Source organism: Cyprinus carpio, chromosome A8 (assembly GCF_018340385.1).
Source record: "Cyprinus carpio isolate SPL01 chromosome A8, ASM1834038v1, whole genome shotgun sequence".
Lineage (NCBI taxonomy): Eukaryota > Metazoa > Chordata > Actinopteri > Cypriniformes > Cyprinidae > Cyprinus > Cyprinus carpio.
In genome coordinates this window covers 17,047,384-17,061,441 of record NC_056579.1, presented here as the reverse complement: position 1 = coordinate 17,061,441, position 14,058 = coordinate 17,047,384, and the positions used below count along the sequence as shown (strand labels likewise).

General features: G+C 39.8%; 1 protein-coding gene across 1 annotated transcript; it reads left to right on the top strand.

Moving 5' to 3' along the window:
- Positions 1-277: 277 nt before the first annotated feature.
- On the top strand, positions 278-12,578 carry LOC109095313 (refilin-A-like). Its single transcript, XM_042762545.1, has 4 exons — positions 278-577; positions 1,018-1,354; positions 9,404-9,513; positions 10,022-12,578. Exons 2-4 carry the CDS (start codon positions 1,139-1,141, stop codon positions 10,362-10,364), a joined length of 669 nt encoding a protein of 222 aa, XP_042618479.1. The 5' UTR covers positions 278-577; positions 1,018-1,138; the 3' UTR covers positions 10,365-12,578.
- Positions 12,579-14,058: the final 1,480 nt, after the last annotated feature.

Here is a 14,058-nt window from a genome sequence, read left to right as displayed (position 1 = left end):
CTGAGGCCAATTAAGCACACTATTTCAGCAACAGAAATCAATTTTAAATAACTTTGAAATGTGTAAATTGATTTATACAATGTTATTAAGTTTTGAGTGCAATTAAGCACACTATTTCAGCTTGTTAAACATTTTTTTGTGTGTTTTTTTTTTATTTTTTTTTTGTTGTAGGTCAGAACTGTCAAATGCAGTTCTCCCCCTGCTGGCCGACGCTGGTAAAGGCATCATCGCCTGGGCAGCTCTGGATTGGCTCCAGGCGCATAAAAGGCTTGCCGTCAGTGTGCGCGCTCTGCTCGTTCACAGACAGGCGCACCGCTGCTGACAGACACTTCTGCGCTTCCAGAAGGGCAAGAGACGGACAGAAAACACCGGCACTAATGAGCTGGGGACTACTGTGAGACTTTACAGATTTTTGGTATCCTTCTCGCACTTCTTAGACTGTTTGCGAGGAAGTCATCACGTCCGTTTGTGGATTTTACCTTTTTTTTTTCTTTCTTTCTGAGACCATGAACTAAAGTGTTATGCGCTGAACCCTTTATTCACGGAGTTTTAACCGGCGGGATTTCTAAATTCAAAGGTAACAACAAACTCTTTAAGGCATATTTTCCTACCACATCTAGTCTAAATTTATAATAGAGTGCATTCAGTGTGACATTTGTTTGTCTTTTAATTAAGTACAAATAAGAACTCGTCCATGCATTATCCTGTAACGTTTCGAAACCGAACGAGCTGCCTACCTAGATGGTATTTTGGGCATCATGAGAGCGATTGAACGTTGTACTTGAGATTACTGTAGTGTTCGAACGCGCTTATGATGCCTAAACTGCTGTCTGGTATATAGTGTGAAATCTTGCCCTGCATTATATAGACCAGGCTTAACGGTTTGTGTCCATACAGAAACTGACTCTGAAAAAGAAACCTACCCTGAGAAACATTCACTGAAATCAAAACTGACTTTGGAGTCAAAAGTGAAAACCATTCTCCCATATAATATATATTGTAAAACTTTCGTTTTAGGCATCTATTGGGACACCAGGACTCCATCTGTGGCTCTGAAATGGGACTTTAGGTTTATACCTCTCGTGTTGTGGTTCCTGGAGTGAATTCGCTGGTTTAAAACATTTACGCTCTTCCAGAAATGGTGGGGCATTTACATCTGCAAGCTATGGATGAGAGTTTGAAAGGAAAGAACCGAGAGGGACTGCTTGATAGTCCGGATTCAGGACTCCCTCCAAGCCCCAGTCCACCCTTCTACTCTCTGTCAACGGGGATCCTCGAGTCACGCGCCAGCAGCTGCTCAACCCCAAATGAGCTGCAAGGATACTGCAGAAAGGAGACCCGGGAAGGCAAACTGGTATGCAATCATCTAATGAACCTTAATTGAGACCCAAGAAGGACGTGTTCCTCAATCAACATCCTTTGCTGGCAGTGGACCAGTTTTCCTATCAACCAAACGGTGCACTGATTTTAGGGGTAGGGTTAGGGTGCTGCTTGTTGTCCAGGAAAAGGAAGTTGATGCAGGAACATGCCCTTGGGTAAATCATGTTTAGTATTTAGACCCATGCATGAGGACTATGAGTGGAAGCAATCAGTTTTAAAAGGGGATAAAACAACGAAACTGATAAACACATAATGCATTATGTTTACATTTTTGAGTATGGTTATTTCGCACACACTTAAGTTATAAACGTCAGTGACATTTGAACTGTGTTCATGTGTGGCTTTGGAGATATGAGCTGTGTGTCATCCAAAGGTTTTAGATCCAGTTGTTGTCTTCCATCAGTTTTGTCCTTTGACAGATGAACCTGCACCTTAAATGTACTCATTTAAGTCATGATGTAACAAAGTAGAGGCAGATAATTATTTGTAGCGTGAAACGGATTATCAGAAAAAGAAAAAAAAAATTACCTGGCTCAGTTGTTGATTAAATGGAGGCATATCTGTAATGCGAGTTTGAGGTTGATCGCAAAATAAGCAATGAGTTTAAATGGACTACAATACAATAAATATCAATATCATGCATTTAAAAAATAGGTATTTCATTTCATACCAACTTTGAATAACATCATATCAGTTGTAATGAGATTACCTGTTGTTATGGTAGTCGCCATTTCATATTCACTATGGATACGGTTAGTGAATATGGTTAAGGCATTTGACTTCAGTTACTCATTCATACTGGCAGCATTCAAGCTGCTTCTGTATGAAAAGAACAATTCGAAAGTCACATGAGAGCAAGTTTTTAAATGAAATAGATTAAATCCAAAACAACATGTTAGAATATTGAAGTACATATTTAGTTTGTCTTAAAGGGTTATGTGACGAGTCGGCTGCCTACCCTCTAATTATCATCGTCACCCCGTCCCTTAATCGCCACCCTTCACCAGGCTCCTGACAGGAGTGGGTGTGTGAGAGAGGAGGGGCACTGGAAGAGCCAGGGCTGGCGGTGTGTGATGAGGCACACCTGATGCAAATGGAGCCTCATCACCGCCGCTGTTTAAATGCCGAGCGCGCCTCGTGTCCTCATGGGTCCAGGAAGAGTGTGTAGAGGGACTCCTGTGCCGCCACAGATGTGAGCTGCCGGACCTGTGGTCCAGACGAGAACCGCACCCATTACACGGCCGTCAGGCCAGGATGCCGGGCCATCTAATCCCTTCAAGCACTGCGACCAGCAAGATGGATGCAGCTGCTGGAAGAAGCTGCCGCCCCTTGCGCCCCAGTCCGAAGAGGGCCACTGGACTCTGCCCCTTACTTGGACCCTTCCTTTCTGAACACTACCTGCCCTTCACATACCCCGCAGCATGACGAGGACACCAGATTCCCTGTTTATTTTGGACATTCTTCCCCTTTGGACACTTTTATTCCCTCTTTTGGTTATCTTTTTGTTAATAAAAGCCTCTCCGAGCCCTGATGCCACACCCACTGTGTCTGTCGTTTGCTCCTCCCGCCACAGTTAGTTCACCCAAAAATGAAAATTCTGTCATTAATTACTTACCCTCATGTCGTTCCAAACCCGCAAGACCTCGGTTCATCTTTGGAACACAAATTAAGATATTTTTGATGCATTCTGACAGCTCTCTGACCCTCCCATAGACAGCAAGGATCCTTACACGATCAACGTCCAGAAACATAGCAAGGAGATTGGTAAAATAATCCATGTGACATCAGGGGTTCAACCATAATATTACGAAGCTATGAGAATACTTTGTGTGCAAAAAAAAAAGACTTTATTCAACAATTCATCTCCTCCGTGTCACCCTAGCGCCATTTTGGAGAGTAATATTACGGTTGAACCCCTGATGTCACATGGATTATTTTACCGATCTCCTTGCTACGTTTCTGGACGTTGATGGTGTAAGGATCCTTGCTGTCTATGGGAGGGTCAGAGAGCTGTCAGAATACATCAAAAATATCTTAATTTGTGTTCTGAAGATGATTGGAGGTCTTACGGGTTTGGAACGACATGAGGGTGAGTCATTAATGACAGAATTTTCATTTTTGGGTGAACTAACCCTTTAAACACAAAACGACACTGTTGGCAGTGTGGTGGCCAGAGACAAATAATGAAAAGTAATAAGGCAGAATCCTGAAATAGAATGAGGTTCAGGTGCTCGTGCTTCTGGAGACTCACTGTAATGAAGCAGGGATGACAAGGAGAAACCAGAGAGAAAGTTTCTGTAAACAAGTTGACCTTGTGTTTGGTGAATGTGGTAACTGTAACCAATCTCTCTGTCCCTCATAGCTTCCTCATAACAACCCTTTTACAGCACATATATACACACACAAGTAGTGCTCAGACAAACACACACAAATATATCATGGTACAGTATTACTTGACAGTGCATATTTGTGCTACAGTATAGCACTGCAGTGCCTCAGCATAACCCAGAGTCTTATTTCTGCCTCTGAAAGATTGCATAGCATGCTAAACTAACAGTGTCCACATTTGACATGACCATCTATTTAAATCTAAGTGCCCTTTCATATTGAACTAGGGCTACTTTACTATAGTGAAAAACTCCTGGCAGTGTCTCAATACTTCAGAGTATCCACAATGCTAGAAGATTCAGATTAGCGTAGAAAGAAAACATTTTCCAACACTTCATAATGGATGCATCTTCTAGGGAAGGAAATTTCAGAAAATCTCAGAAAATCCCAGAGGAAACAGCTCAGCACTAACAAAACAACATCTCCTTCTATTAAACAGATTCCAGTATGAGGGGCCTGAACTGAAACACTGCTCAACTGTTAAAGTGATTGAGCTGCATTTATCTCTGTCGTGCAGCATAAATGCTTTGCCCGAGCATGCTTCTAAGAGCAACTATCTAAAGGCATTTTGGAGTGTATAAATGATCACTCAGACACTCCTCTTCAAGAAACATGCATGCACTTGTTGGGACGCCGCTGCAATAAAGCGTTTCACTCAATAAAATAGAAAGGAGCAGCATAACTTTATTTGTACAACATGATTTTTTTATACTTATTTATATTTCATTAACACTTTGGAAAGCTCTCATGCCAATGTCAACAAAACATCCCTCTGTCGCTGTTCTTCAGAATATGCAATTCCCAAAATCCTATTACTTAAAGTATACAAATGTGGTCGAGCCTGCAGGCAACATGAAGTATATGAGGACCAAATGCTCTCTCAGAGTAGAAAAGAAAACGTAGGCATACAAAGCCATCATTGTTTGCTGCACTTTGTATTTTCCATTCATGGCAACCTTGCCTTGCGAGGGCATCTATCCCAGCATGTATATACAGTATGCATGCTTGCAGAGAATATCGCTGTCTTTTTCCCTCTCATTTTGTGGCTGCAGGTCTATTTTAAGAGTTGTGTTTTAATGACATTAAGAAAAATCCCTCCAATCTATTTTAGTGTGGCAGGCCTGCAGCAGAGCTGTAGCAGTCAGTTGCATAAGAAACTCATGACCTGTGACTGCTGAAATTAAAGTTAAGTGTGCAGTGGCACCTCTGAAACACTGCTGCTTCATGAGAGTGCAGTAGGGATGCATGATAATCAGTTATCTTCTGATATTAGAGATTGCTTTAATTTATTGATATTGGTCGATATTAGATGATTAGTTGTGCAAGTTCAGTTCCTCTATTTTATACTTTTGTCTCCTCAATTACAACCTGCAAACTCATCCTTTTAGGTATCATATTAGTTATACACCTTACCTTAGACCACAACTTTTTTTTATTTTTACTCAGATCACTCTCAGTTAAATGTCTGTAATTCTTACGAGTTTCTCTTATTTTATGATTAACTTTTTCTGAGCCAGTTTTAAAAGTTCAGGGTCCCGTTGTTTAAAAGCCAAGAGTTTCTGATTTATACACCTTTTAACCTCCTTAGTGATATAAGGCTTGTTATTTGAAAAATATTTAACTGGAATCACAGAATCTTCATAGAATTTGACATACGCAGACCTGATTTCATTATGCCTGTCAATATCTGGATCATACAGCACCTCCCAGTCAGTACAGACAAAACATCTTTTCAATATCTCCTCTTTTTTTAAAAAACCAACGTCTCATCACCTAGTTCACAGGCTTAACTGACTTCAGCAAGGTACGGTAGACAGGAACGAGCAGCATACTAGTTTGCTGGTGGTTTAACTTTCACAGTATATGCACTGGATTTTGCTGAAATCCAGGAAGAATTTTTTTACAGATAACAGTGATTTATGTCACCCAAAACAAACAGGGAAGCATTAAGGGTGTGCTGGAATAACTGTTGGATGCACTCAGACACCTGCATCACACCTCTTACTGCATTTCCATCCGGTGGCACATAACCAACGCAGATGACAACATTGTCAAACTCATGTGGCAAATAAAAGGTCGCAAATTATTGCACAGTATTTCCATGTCTCTGTCACTGATAGTCTCCCTCAAAGTAATGCATCCACAACACCGATCATTAATATAAACACAACCCCACCTCCACAGTATTCTCCTTACCTGACCAGATCTCTGTCCACTCGCACCATTGTAAAACCGTCCGACTCAATGTAGGCATCAGGGACGTCAGCCTGAAGCCACGTCTCTGTCTCAGCCATAATGCTTGCGTCCTAAGACGTAAAAGAAAATTTAATTATTCTGAAGTTTGTCCATTTTATTCTGTAGTGAGCGGGCATTGGACAGGATCATTGAAGGCAGAGCTGGACGATTTGCTCTCCTCCTCAAATGCTGTCAAACCCCTCCCTTTTTACCTCCCTTGTTCCGAACTGTGCCTCTAGCTTGTGGAAAAGCAAATATCCGCTGTTGCGGTCATCTCCACAGCTCTGCGGGTATTTCAAAGCACATACAGATGAAGCACAATGCCATAGGAGATGGCATCCTGTTCATGACCATGTGCCACCAAAGTTGTATGATTCATAACGAGGGAAAACAAAACGATTCCCACCCAAAGGACACGCATGAGTGCGGTCATCTTCCAATCGAACAATCACAATAGTTCGAAATAGGCCAAAAATACTCCTTTCTAACGCTACGCAGCCAGGTCACCTGCTGAGCAGAGCCCCTAGTAAAAGACAATGGAAGCAAATGAACAGATCCATAACAAAGACAAACACTACAACCGGAACATTACTGCAGACTAAAAACATATGAAACCAAACAAGGCAATCAGACACCTCCAGTGTGAAATGGTAGCAGTGAATAAAAACATTCGATCAGGAAATTCAGGCCACTACATGTCAGTATAGAGTCCCAAACAACAGGCATGAGAGTACCTTTAAATACAGCCCTGTGTCCAGCCTGAACCACTCAAAACTGCATGTAGGAATAGGTGCCAAAACCTGGTATTATACAGGCCCCAGGGCTTTAGAAAAAGACTTATGAAAGACTGTAGTACCGTTACGCCTGGATGTTATCTATTCTGCTTTGGCTACTGAAGAAAATAAGAAAATTAACAATGTTTATTAATGCTACATAAATGATATGTTGCAAATTGTATCTCAGCAACCATTTCTATATGAGAAAATACCAAGACATTCATCTAGGATGCAATTTTGAAAATTCACAATCACCAGATTACAAAGTATCAGATTGACTAGCAGTTTCAGTAAGAGTAGTAAAACAAAAAAACCTTATGCACAAGTGTGATGTTTACTGGTGATGTGACTAGTTAGCATCACCCCATTCGCCCCTGCTGGTAGATGCTGTAACTGCATTGTCTGTGAGAAAAAAATGCATATTTTCTCCATTGATGCCCAGATCCCTGTTGACATTTTTTTTAGTTTTTGCAAGTAAACTATCAGTTAGACATTATTACAGTAGATAATATTTTGCCAGTGTTTATATTTCTCTACAGTATCAAACTGACAGTTTTTTCATTTAACGTCGCAGTGATATCTAGTATAATGTATTAAGTATAATACCTGGCTTTCTCTTAGTATTCTAGACCTCCTTGGATGAAATAGTTAATCTAGACCTCCTGACCCAGTCAGTCAATATAGAGATGCCACTGTAAATGTCAAACTCTCTTCAGCTTTCAAGCTTTGATTAAGATACTGTTTGGTTGAGGTGTCCACTGCAGGCACCCTGTTGAACCTTTAAAGGGGTCATATGATGCGTTTTCATGTTTTCCTTTGTCTTCGGAGTGTTAAAAGCTGTTCGTGCATACAGAAGATCCATAAAGTCGCAAAGTCAATTAAAGTCTCAAACCCAAAGAGATATTCTTTATAAAAGTGAACGCTCAGCCGCACCTTCCTAAAATGCCTCGTTCACCGTCACTGTGTGGGAAGATTTGCATAACACCGCACAAATGTATATGCAAAGAAAGAAGGCATAACTTTTATTCTCGCTGTAGTATTGTTGCCGCCGCCATGTCGTGGAGACGCTGTGTGTTTCATTGCGAAAGCCAAACTACATAGTTTGAGGACACAACTAGAAATCATTGGTTACGTTTTATTTACAGCAATGTTTCAGAACAGTACAACCCAAATATTTGAGTGTGTGCAGTGCATTTTACGGAGGAAAGTTTCCTGAATCTATTAAGGGGCATAACATTTCTGTCACACGCTTGAGGTATTCGGCCAATCACAAAGCACTGGATAGCTGGCCAATCAGAGCACACCGCGCTTTTCAGAACGATGAGCTTTGTAAAAATCAACGCATTTTAGAAGGCGGGGCGTAGAGGAGCAACATTAATGTTCAGTATGTGGAAAATAATTTGATTTTTAACCTTAAACTGTGTAAACGCATTGCATTACACCGAATAATGTTTTTTAGCTACATCATATGACCGCTTTAACTTCTCTGTCCCGGCAGAGTGGACACAGTATCCGTCCTGGATTTAACGCACACTCTCTCATACTCATATGGACACAGACGCACATGCTCAAGGGCGTGATTCCTTTCTCACTGGCTCACATCCATGAGACAAGAGCATGATGCCAGAAACCTCTCATAAACAGCATATATGTTAGTAAAGGGAGGGTTTTTAATTTTGCTGCTAATTACTCACATTCTTGGCTTAAACTGAGCCAGACCACCCTCTGTTTAATTGAAAAACAGCTTTAAAAATGCAATGCATCACAATATCATAAATAAATTGTGACTGAAGTTCATCCATTTTATTCCATAGTGAGCAGACACTGAACAGGATCATTGAAGGCAGAGCTGGATGATTTCCTCAAACACCGTCATACACCTCCCCGCTTACCTCTGTGAATGCAGATTAGAATGCAAGACTATAAAAGTTAACGTTTTCTTGATTTACTGGATGTGAGAGTTAAAAATATTCTGCTCGAGCTCAGGAAGAGCCCACCTTTCCCATGTCACATCAGATGACAGTTTGGCTGATGATATGCTGCTGAGGAATTGGGTTTTATGAGGTGTCAGAGACAGAGAGTGAGAAGCAGAGCGTGTACGTGCTGGACATTGAGGAAGGTGCTGAACGCTCACGTGGTGTGTGTGTTTAATGACTGGAGCAGGTGCTCCACACACACTGCTGCATTGTCGCCGTTTGTCTGAGCGCCAAATATATATATATATCAGTACGCAGACAAAACACATGCACACAAACGGCACTAAAGCAACTATTAAAAACATTTTCATTAATAAAAAGAAATAAGAAAAAAAACATAAAATAAAATACTATATAATTATTAGATGAAAACAAAACATTGCCTTGGAAAATAATGAAGTTGATTTGAAGTTGACTGAAAAATGTATTTGAGGTTAAATTATTTGAAAAGAAGCGACCACAAAATAATATGACACATGAAACATAAGAAAGTTGCTGTGGCCAGTGGTCAATTATACAGTTTAGCCGTCATCATGCATGAGTAAACTGTTAAGTGTGTCAATGTCAAATTTACAACATCCGTTATTATGGGTTGTAATGGCTAGCTAGATGGCTAATTCCTGTGTCTTTAATGTCTTTGCTGTGTAGCTGCCATATTTGCTCCTGAACTCTCCAGGTCCAGATGTGAAGTCACGCATGTACCCTGTGGTCTATGGAGAGAGCATTGAGGTTAACCCCAAACCAGAAAAAGAGATCAAGTGAGTGTTAAATACAGTATCACCATTAACTACCAATGTTTGAAAAAAAAAAAAAAAACCTTTCAACTACAGCTGGATACAAAAGTCTGAGACCACCAGTTTCTGTTTCACACCTTTTCCATTTCAAATTATACTAATTTTTCGCTAAAAAGTGAAATTAAACATGAAAAAAAAAGCATTCAAATGAATGTCAGCTTAATTTAGTTTGTTCTCTTTTGCTTTAACTCCATGAGTTTGTGTAAATCCTAAAGATCATGTTCTCCATCATGATTGGAGAAAGACCATCTCAGCTTCAATGGAAGAACATCTGACCAGCTGTACAAGTCACACGTCCAGTGTCACAAATAAAGTGCCGAATCCAAAATATTTCCTCATTACTTTGCATCACAACTTTTTCAGAATCTGATTTCCAAGTTGGTCTCAGACTTTGAGCGAACCCTCCCATATTTTTCTTATTCTTAGTTGAATAATGTTTGCCTGATGAATTCTTGTCTTTGACCACTGTCAGGTTCAACTCTGCAGTGAAGTACGCTTCAGACAGACACTTCCGTGACCAGGTGTTCTGCGCCCAGGTCCCGACCGCCACATCCTTCAGCGAGACGGTGGTGTCCGTTCATAACTGCACGTGGCGCAGCTACAAGTCAGAGGTTCACTTTGAGCCACGGCACAGGCCGCTACACTTCCAAAGCACGACCATCGTGTTCCCCAAGCACACCCGGAATACCTACCGCACCACGCTGAACTACAATGGCAACAGAAACGCAGCTGGGCACCGGCGGTTTGTGTCCACAGTCAGGCTGGAGTCCACAGAGGACGCCAGTCCATGCATCATTTACACAGAAGACCTCTGAGATGTGTTACCCTTCCCAAAATTCAACTCTCTTTTGTTAAAGAGCTGTAGTCAGAGTACATGGACTAAAAACCTGATTCAAATGCATGGCAAGAGACTTTAAAGAAAGAAAACGAAAAGTCAGTGATGGTCATTTTGTTCTTTTGCTTCCAGTGACACTGGTACTTGATAGTGGGGATGAGCTGGAGTTAAGTGTGTGTGTGTGTATGTGTCAGTGATGTATTTATGTACATCTAGAGATTTCTTCTTTTCATTTTAATATCCAGTCGTAGCAGTCAGGTGGAGTGAAAAGCATTTGGTTTGCTGATTCACAGGTCCACTGAAAGATCCACAGATTTACACAGAACACAAAAGAACATCAGTTAAAAATTCCAAAAATTAAATCACAATATTTTTTAATCAGTCATTATGTGTCTGGTACTAAGATTTAGCTTGGTTTCATTTTGGTGCCTCACATTGTATTTTATTTTATTATCATTATTATTTATGCAATTTTCCATTTTAATTATTCCATAAAATTATGCCAATATTCCCCCTAAAAATGTTAAAACATGCAAAGTCCATGTGGGCCTACTTTATCGTCTTAGTATTGCTGATTCTTACAAATTGCTCTAACAGGAAATGGTTCATAATTAAAACAAAATGCAACGACTATAAGCACATTATATGTGGATGAGAGCACAAAGTCTGTAGACCTTAGTCAGGTTAGATGCTGTATTGAATTTAACACAGATGTGTTAAATTAAATGTATTAACCATGACTAAGGTCTACTGGCATTCATTTGGAGATTATTAGAACAGGCTGAGAAAATAGAAACTATATTTAAGTTGCACTTATTGAAAGTTGTTTTTTGTTGGCTGTAAATGTGTTGGTATGACTAAGGGCAAATTAACGTGTAGGAGCACTTGAAAGGTTGGACCAAAGATTCTGTAAAATTCAGAGAAAGGGAAATGCAACCTTAAATATTTCCTCCCTTTCTGTTTGTAGCTCAGAAAACGTGGAATCATTTCTTGCACAAGAGTTTCAGAAGTCGTCCGACGTGGTGATATTTCAGTGGCCAAAATAAGAGCTGCACTCAGAGAACGACAGGAAACAGAAGAGCTTAATGGAAGGTTGTATTTGAAATGACTGGACTGAGCATGTGTTAGATGGGAGGATTCAGCATATTCTGATCGAAATGCCAAATGCTGGATTTGTGAGACAGGTCTTATCTCTAAATAGAGACAAAGTTCTTTGGCCTCCTGAGAACCATACGGTTTTCTGGTTTACTTTGCGATTGCACGGTTAGATAACATTTGGTTTCAAAATTTCTGGCATTGTTGGAGCCAGTTAGTCTCAGCCAAAATCTAGATTACCAATCTGAGCTCCTGTCTCCTCCAGCGACTGCATTTCCTCTTTCATGTATTACAAACTCTTTTGTGGAGCAGAGCTGTTGTTGTTAAGGGAGGCGATGAGATGTAACGGAGCAATGCGCTGAGAGAGATCAGTAAAGCATTGTGGAGGTGTAAGTACGTCATGTCTGCCTTATGTCTGGACTATACACTTTCAAATCTGTAAAAGCTGAAGAGGATTTTGTAAATTTAGATTTTTTTTTATTTTTATTCTGATTTTATAAAATAGAGATCTCCTAAAAATAGTGTATTGTAAGAAAAACAAGCACAAGTATGTTTCTGTCTGGTAAGTGGATGTGTTTTGAGAGGAAAAGCTTGACAGTACAAATCAAAAGAGTTTAGTTCAGCTAATGTATCACAGGAAACTAGTGCATGTATATTCAATGACACTGACACAAATCAAACCAACAAAAAAATCATCAAGGGTTAATAAGATGAAATTACAGGAAGGCACAACTGATAAATCACTTCCTGTTCACTCAGGATTGGCATTTGATAAGTTGATAGAGGAATTTTAGTAATGTGTTGAAAGCAGATCTAAGGGGAGATGTTTTTTTTTTCATAATTTTATGATTACATTTATTTGGTGTACAAAATGCTTTCTGCCAACAGATGGATTTTTGTTTGATTTCCTAACACGATGATTTGTGTTTCTGTACAATACTTTCCTGTTGTATATGTGGCGCACAGCACTCGTAATTCTCTTTATATTTTTGTATAATTCCCAACTTATTGGTTTTCTTTTGGACAACAGATGAGAAAATAATTTAAGAAAAAAAAAAAATTGTATATCCAAACTGATGAAATAAAAGATCCAAACCCTACAAGGGCTGTATGCTTGTCTTCTTTCGATGCAGTAATAAACTCTGGATGTTTAATGATCTGTGAGGTAAGAATGGGTCTCTGGTTTCCATGTACATTATCACTTACACAGCATTTTCTAACAAGGTTAAATACTTTCCAGCTTAAGATAAAAAACCCTTCCACTTATACAAACTGCCAGCAGTAAGAGAGGTTTTGGGGCTTTTTGGAGCATACAGGTGCATCTCAATAAATTAGAATGTCATGAAAAAGTTCATTTATTTCAGTAATTCAACTCAAATTGTGAAACTTGTGTATTAAATAAATTCAGTGCACACAGACTGAAGTAGTTTAAGTCTTTGGTTCTTTTAATTGGGATGATTTTGGCTCACATTTAACAAAAACCCACCAATTCACTCAACAAATCTCAACAAATTAGAATACTTCATAAGACCAATAAAAACTTTTTTTCAGTGAATTGTTGGCCTTCTGGAAAGTATGTTCATTTACTGTACATGTACTCAATACTTAGTAGAGGCTCATTTTGCTTTAATTACTGCCTCAATTCGGAGTGGCATGGGGGTGATCAGTTTGCGGCACTGCTGTGGTGGTATGGAAGTTAATTTTTCTTTGACTGTGCCCTTCAGCTCATCTGCATTTTTTGGTCTCTTGTTTCTCATTTTCCTCTTGACAATACCTCATAGACTCTCTCTGGGGTTCAGGTCTGGTGAGTTTGCTGGCCAGTCAAGCACAAAAACACCATTGTCATTTAACCAACTTTTGGTGCTTTTGGCAGTGTGGGCAGGTGCCAAATCCTGCTTGAAAATTAAATCAGCATCTTCAAAAAGCTGGTCAGCAGAAGCAAGCATGAAATGCTCCAAAATTTCTTGGTAAACTGGTGCAGTTACTTTGGGTTTCAAAAAACACAATGGACCAACACCAGCAGATGACATTGCACCCCAAATCATCACAGACTGTGGAAACTTAACACTGGACTTCAAGCAACTTGGGTTATGAGCTTCTCCACCCTTCCTCCAGACTCTAGGACCTTGGTTTCTAAATGAAATACAAAACTTGCTCTCATCTGAAAAGAGGACTTTGGACCACTGGGCAGCAGTCCAGTTCTTCTTCTCTTTAGCCCAGGTAAGACGCCTCTGATGTTGTCTGTGGTGGATCTTTTTCACGACATTCAAATTTTTTGAGATGCACCTGTATATCATTTTAATCCATACGTTCAAGCTTGCTTTAGGCTAGATCAGGTTTAATACAGTAAATATGCAATATGCTAATTTTGCAGAGTCACAAAAGCTGTGTGCTGATATCAGTATATTTTTAAGTGTGTTTTGAAATGTATAAATTGTATATTAGTTAGTGTCAATTTCTGCTCCTGTCTCTCATGTATGTTTCCCTTCCTGCTTTAACAAAAGCTTATTTTCCCCACGCCTTTCAAACAAAGTTTTCCAGTCTAATGATTTGCAACCATTTGGCGAATCGTCTTGACT

What these genes read in the sequence shown, in the direction of transcription:
- LOC109095313 (XM_042762545.1), top strand. Translation starts at nt 1,139, where the DNA reads ATGGTGGGGCATTTACATCTGCAAGCTATGGATGAGAGTTTGAAAGGA. An exon ending in AGACCCGGGAAGGCAAACTG is followed by an intron (nt 1,355 to 9,403) that starts GTATGCAATCAT and finishes TTTGCTGTGTAG; the next exon opens with CTGCCATATTTGCTCCTGAA. An exon ending in AAACCAGAAAAAGAGATCAA is followed by an intron (nt 9,514 to 10,021) that starts GTGAGTGTTAAA and finishes GACCACTGTCAG; the next exon opens with GTTCAACTCTGCAGTGAAGT.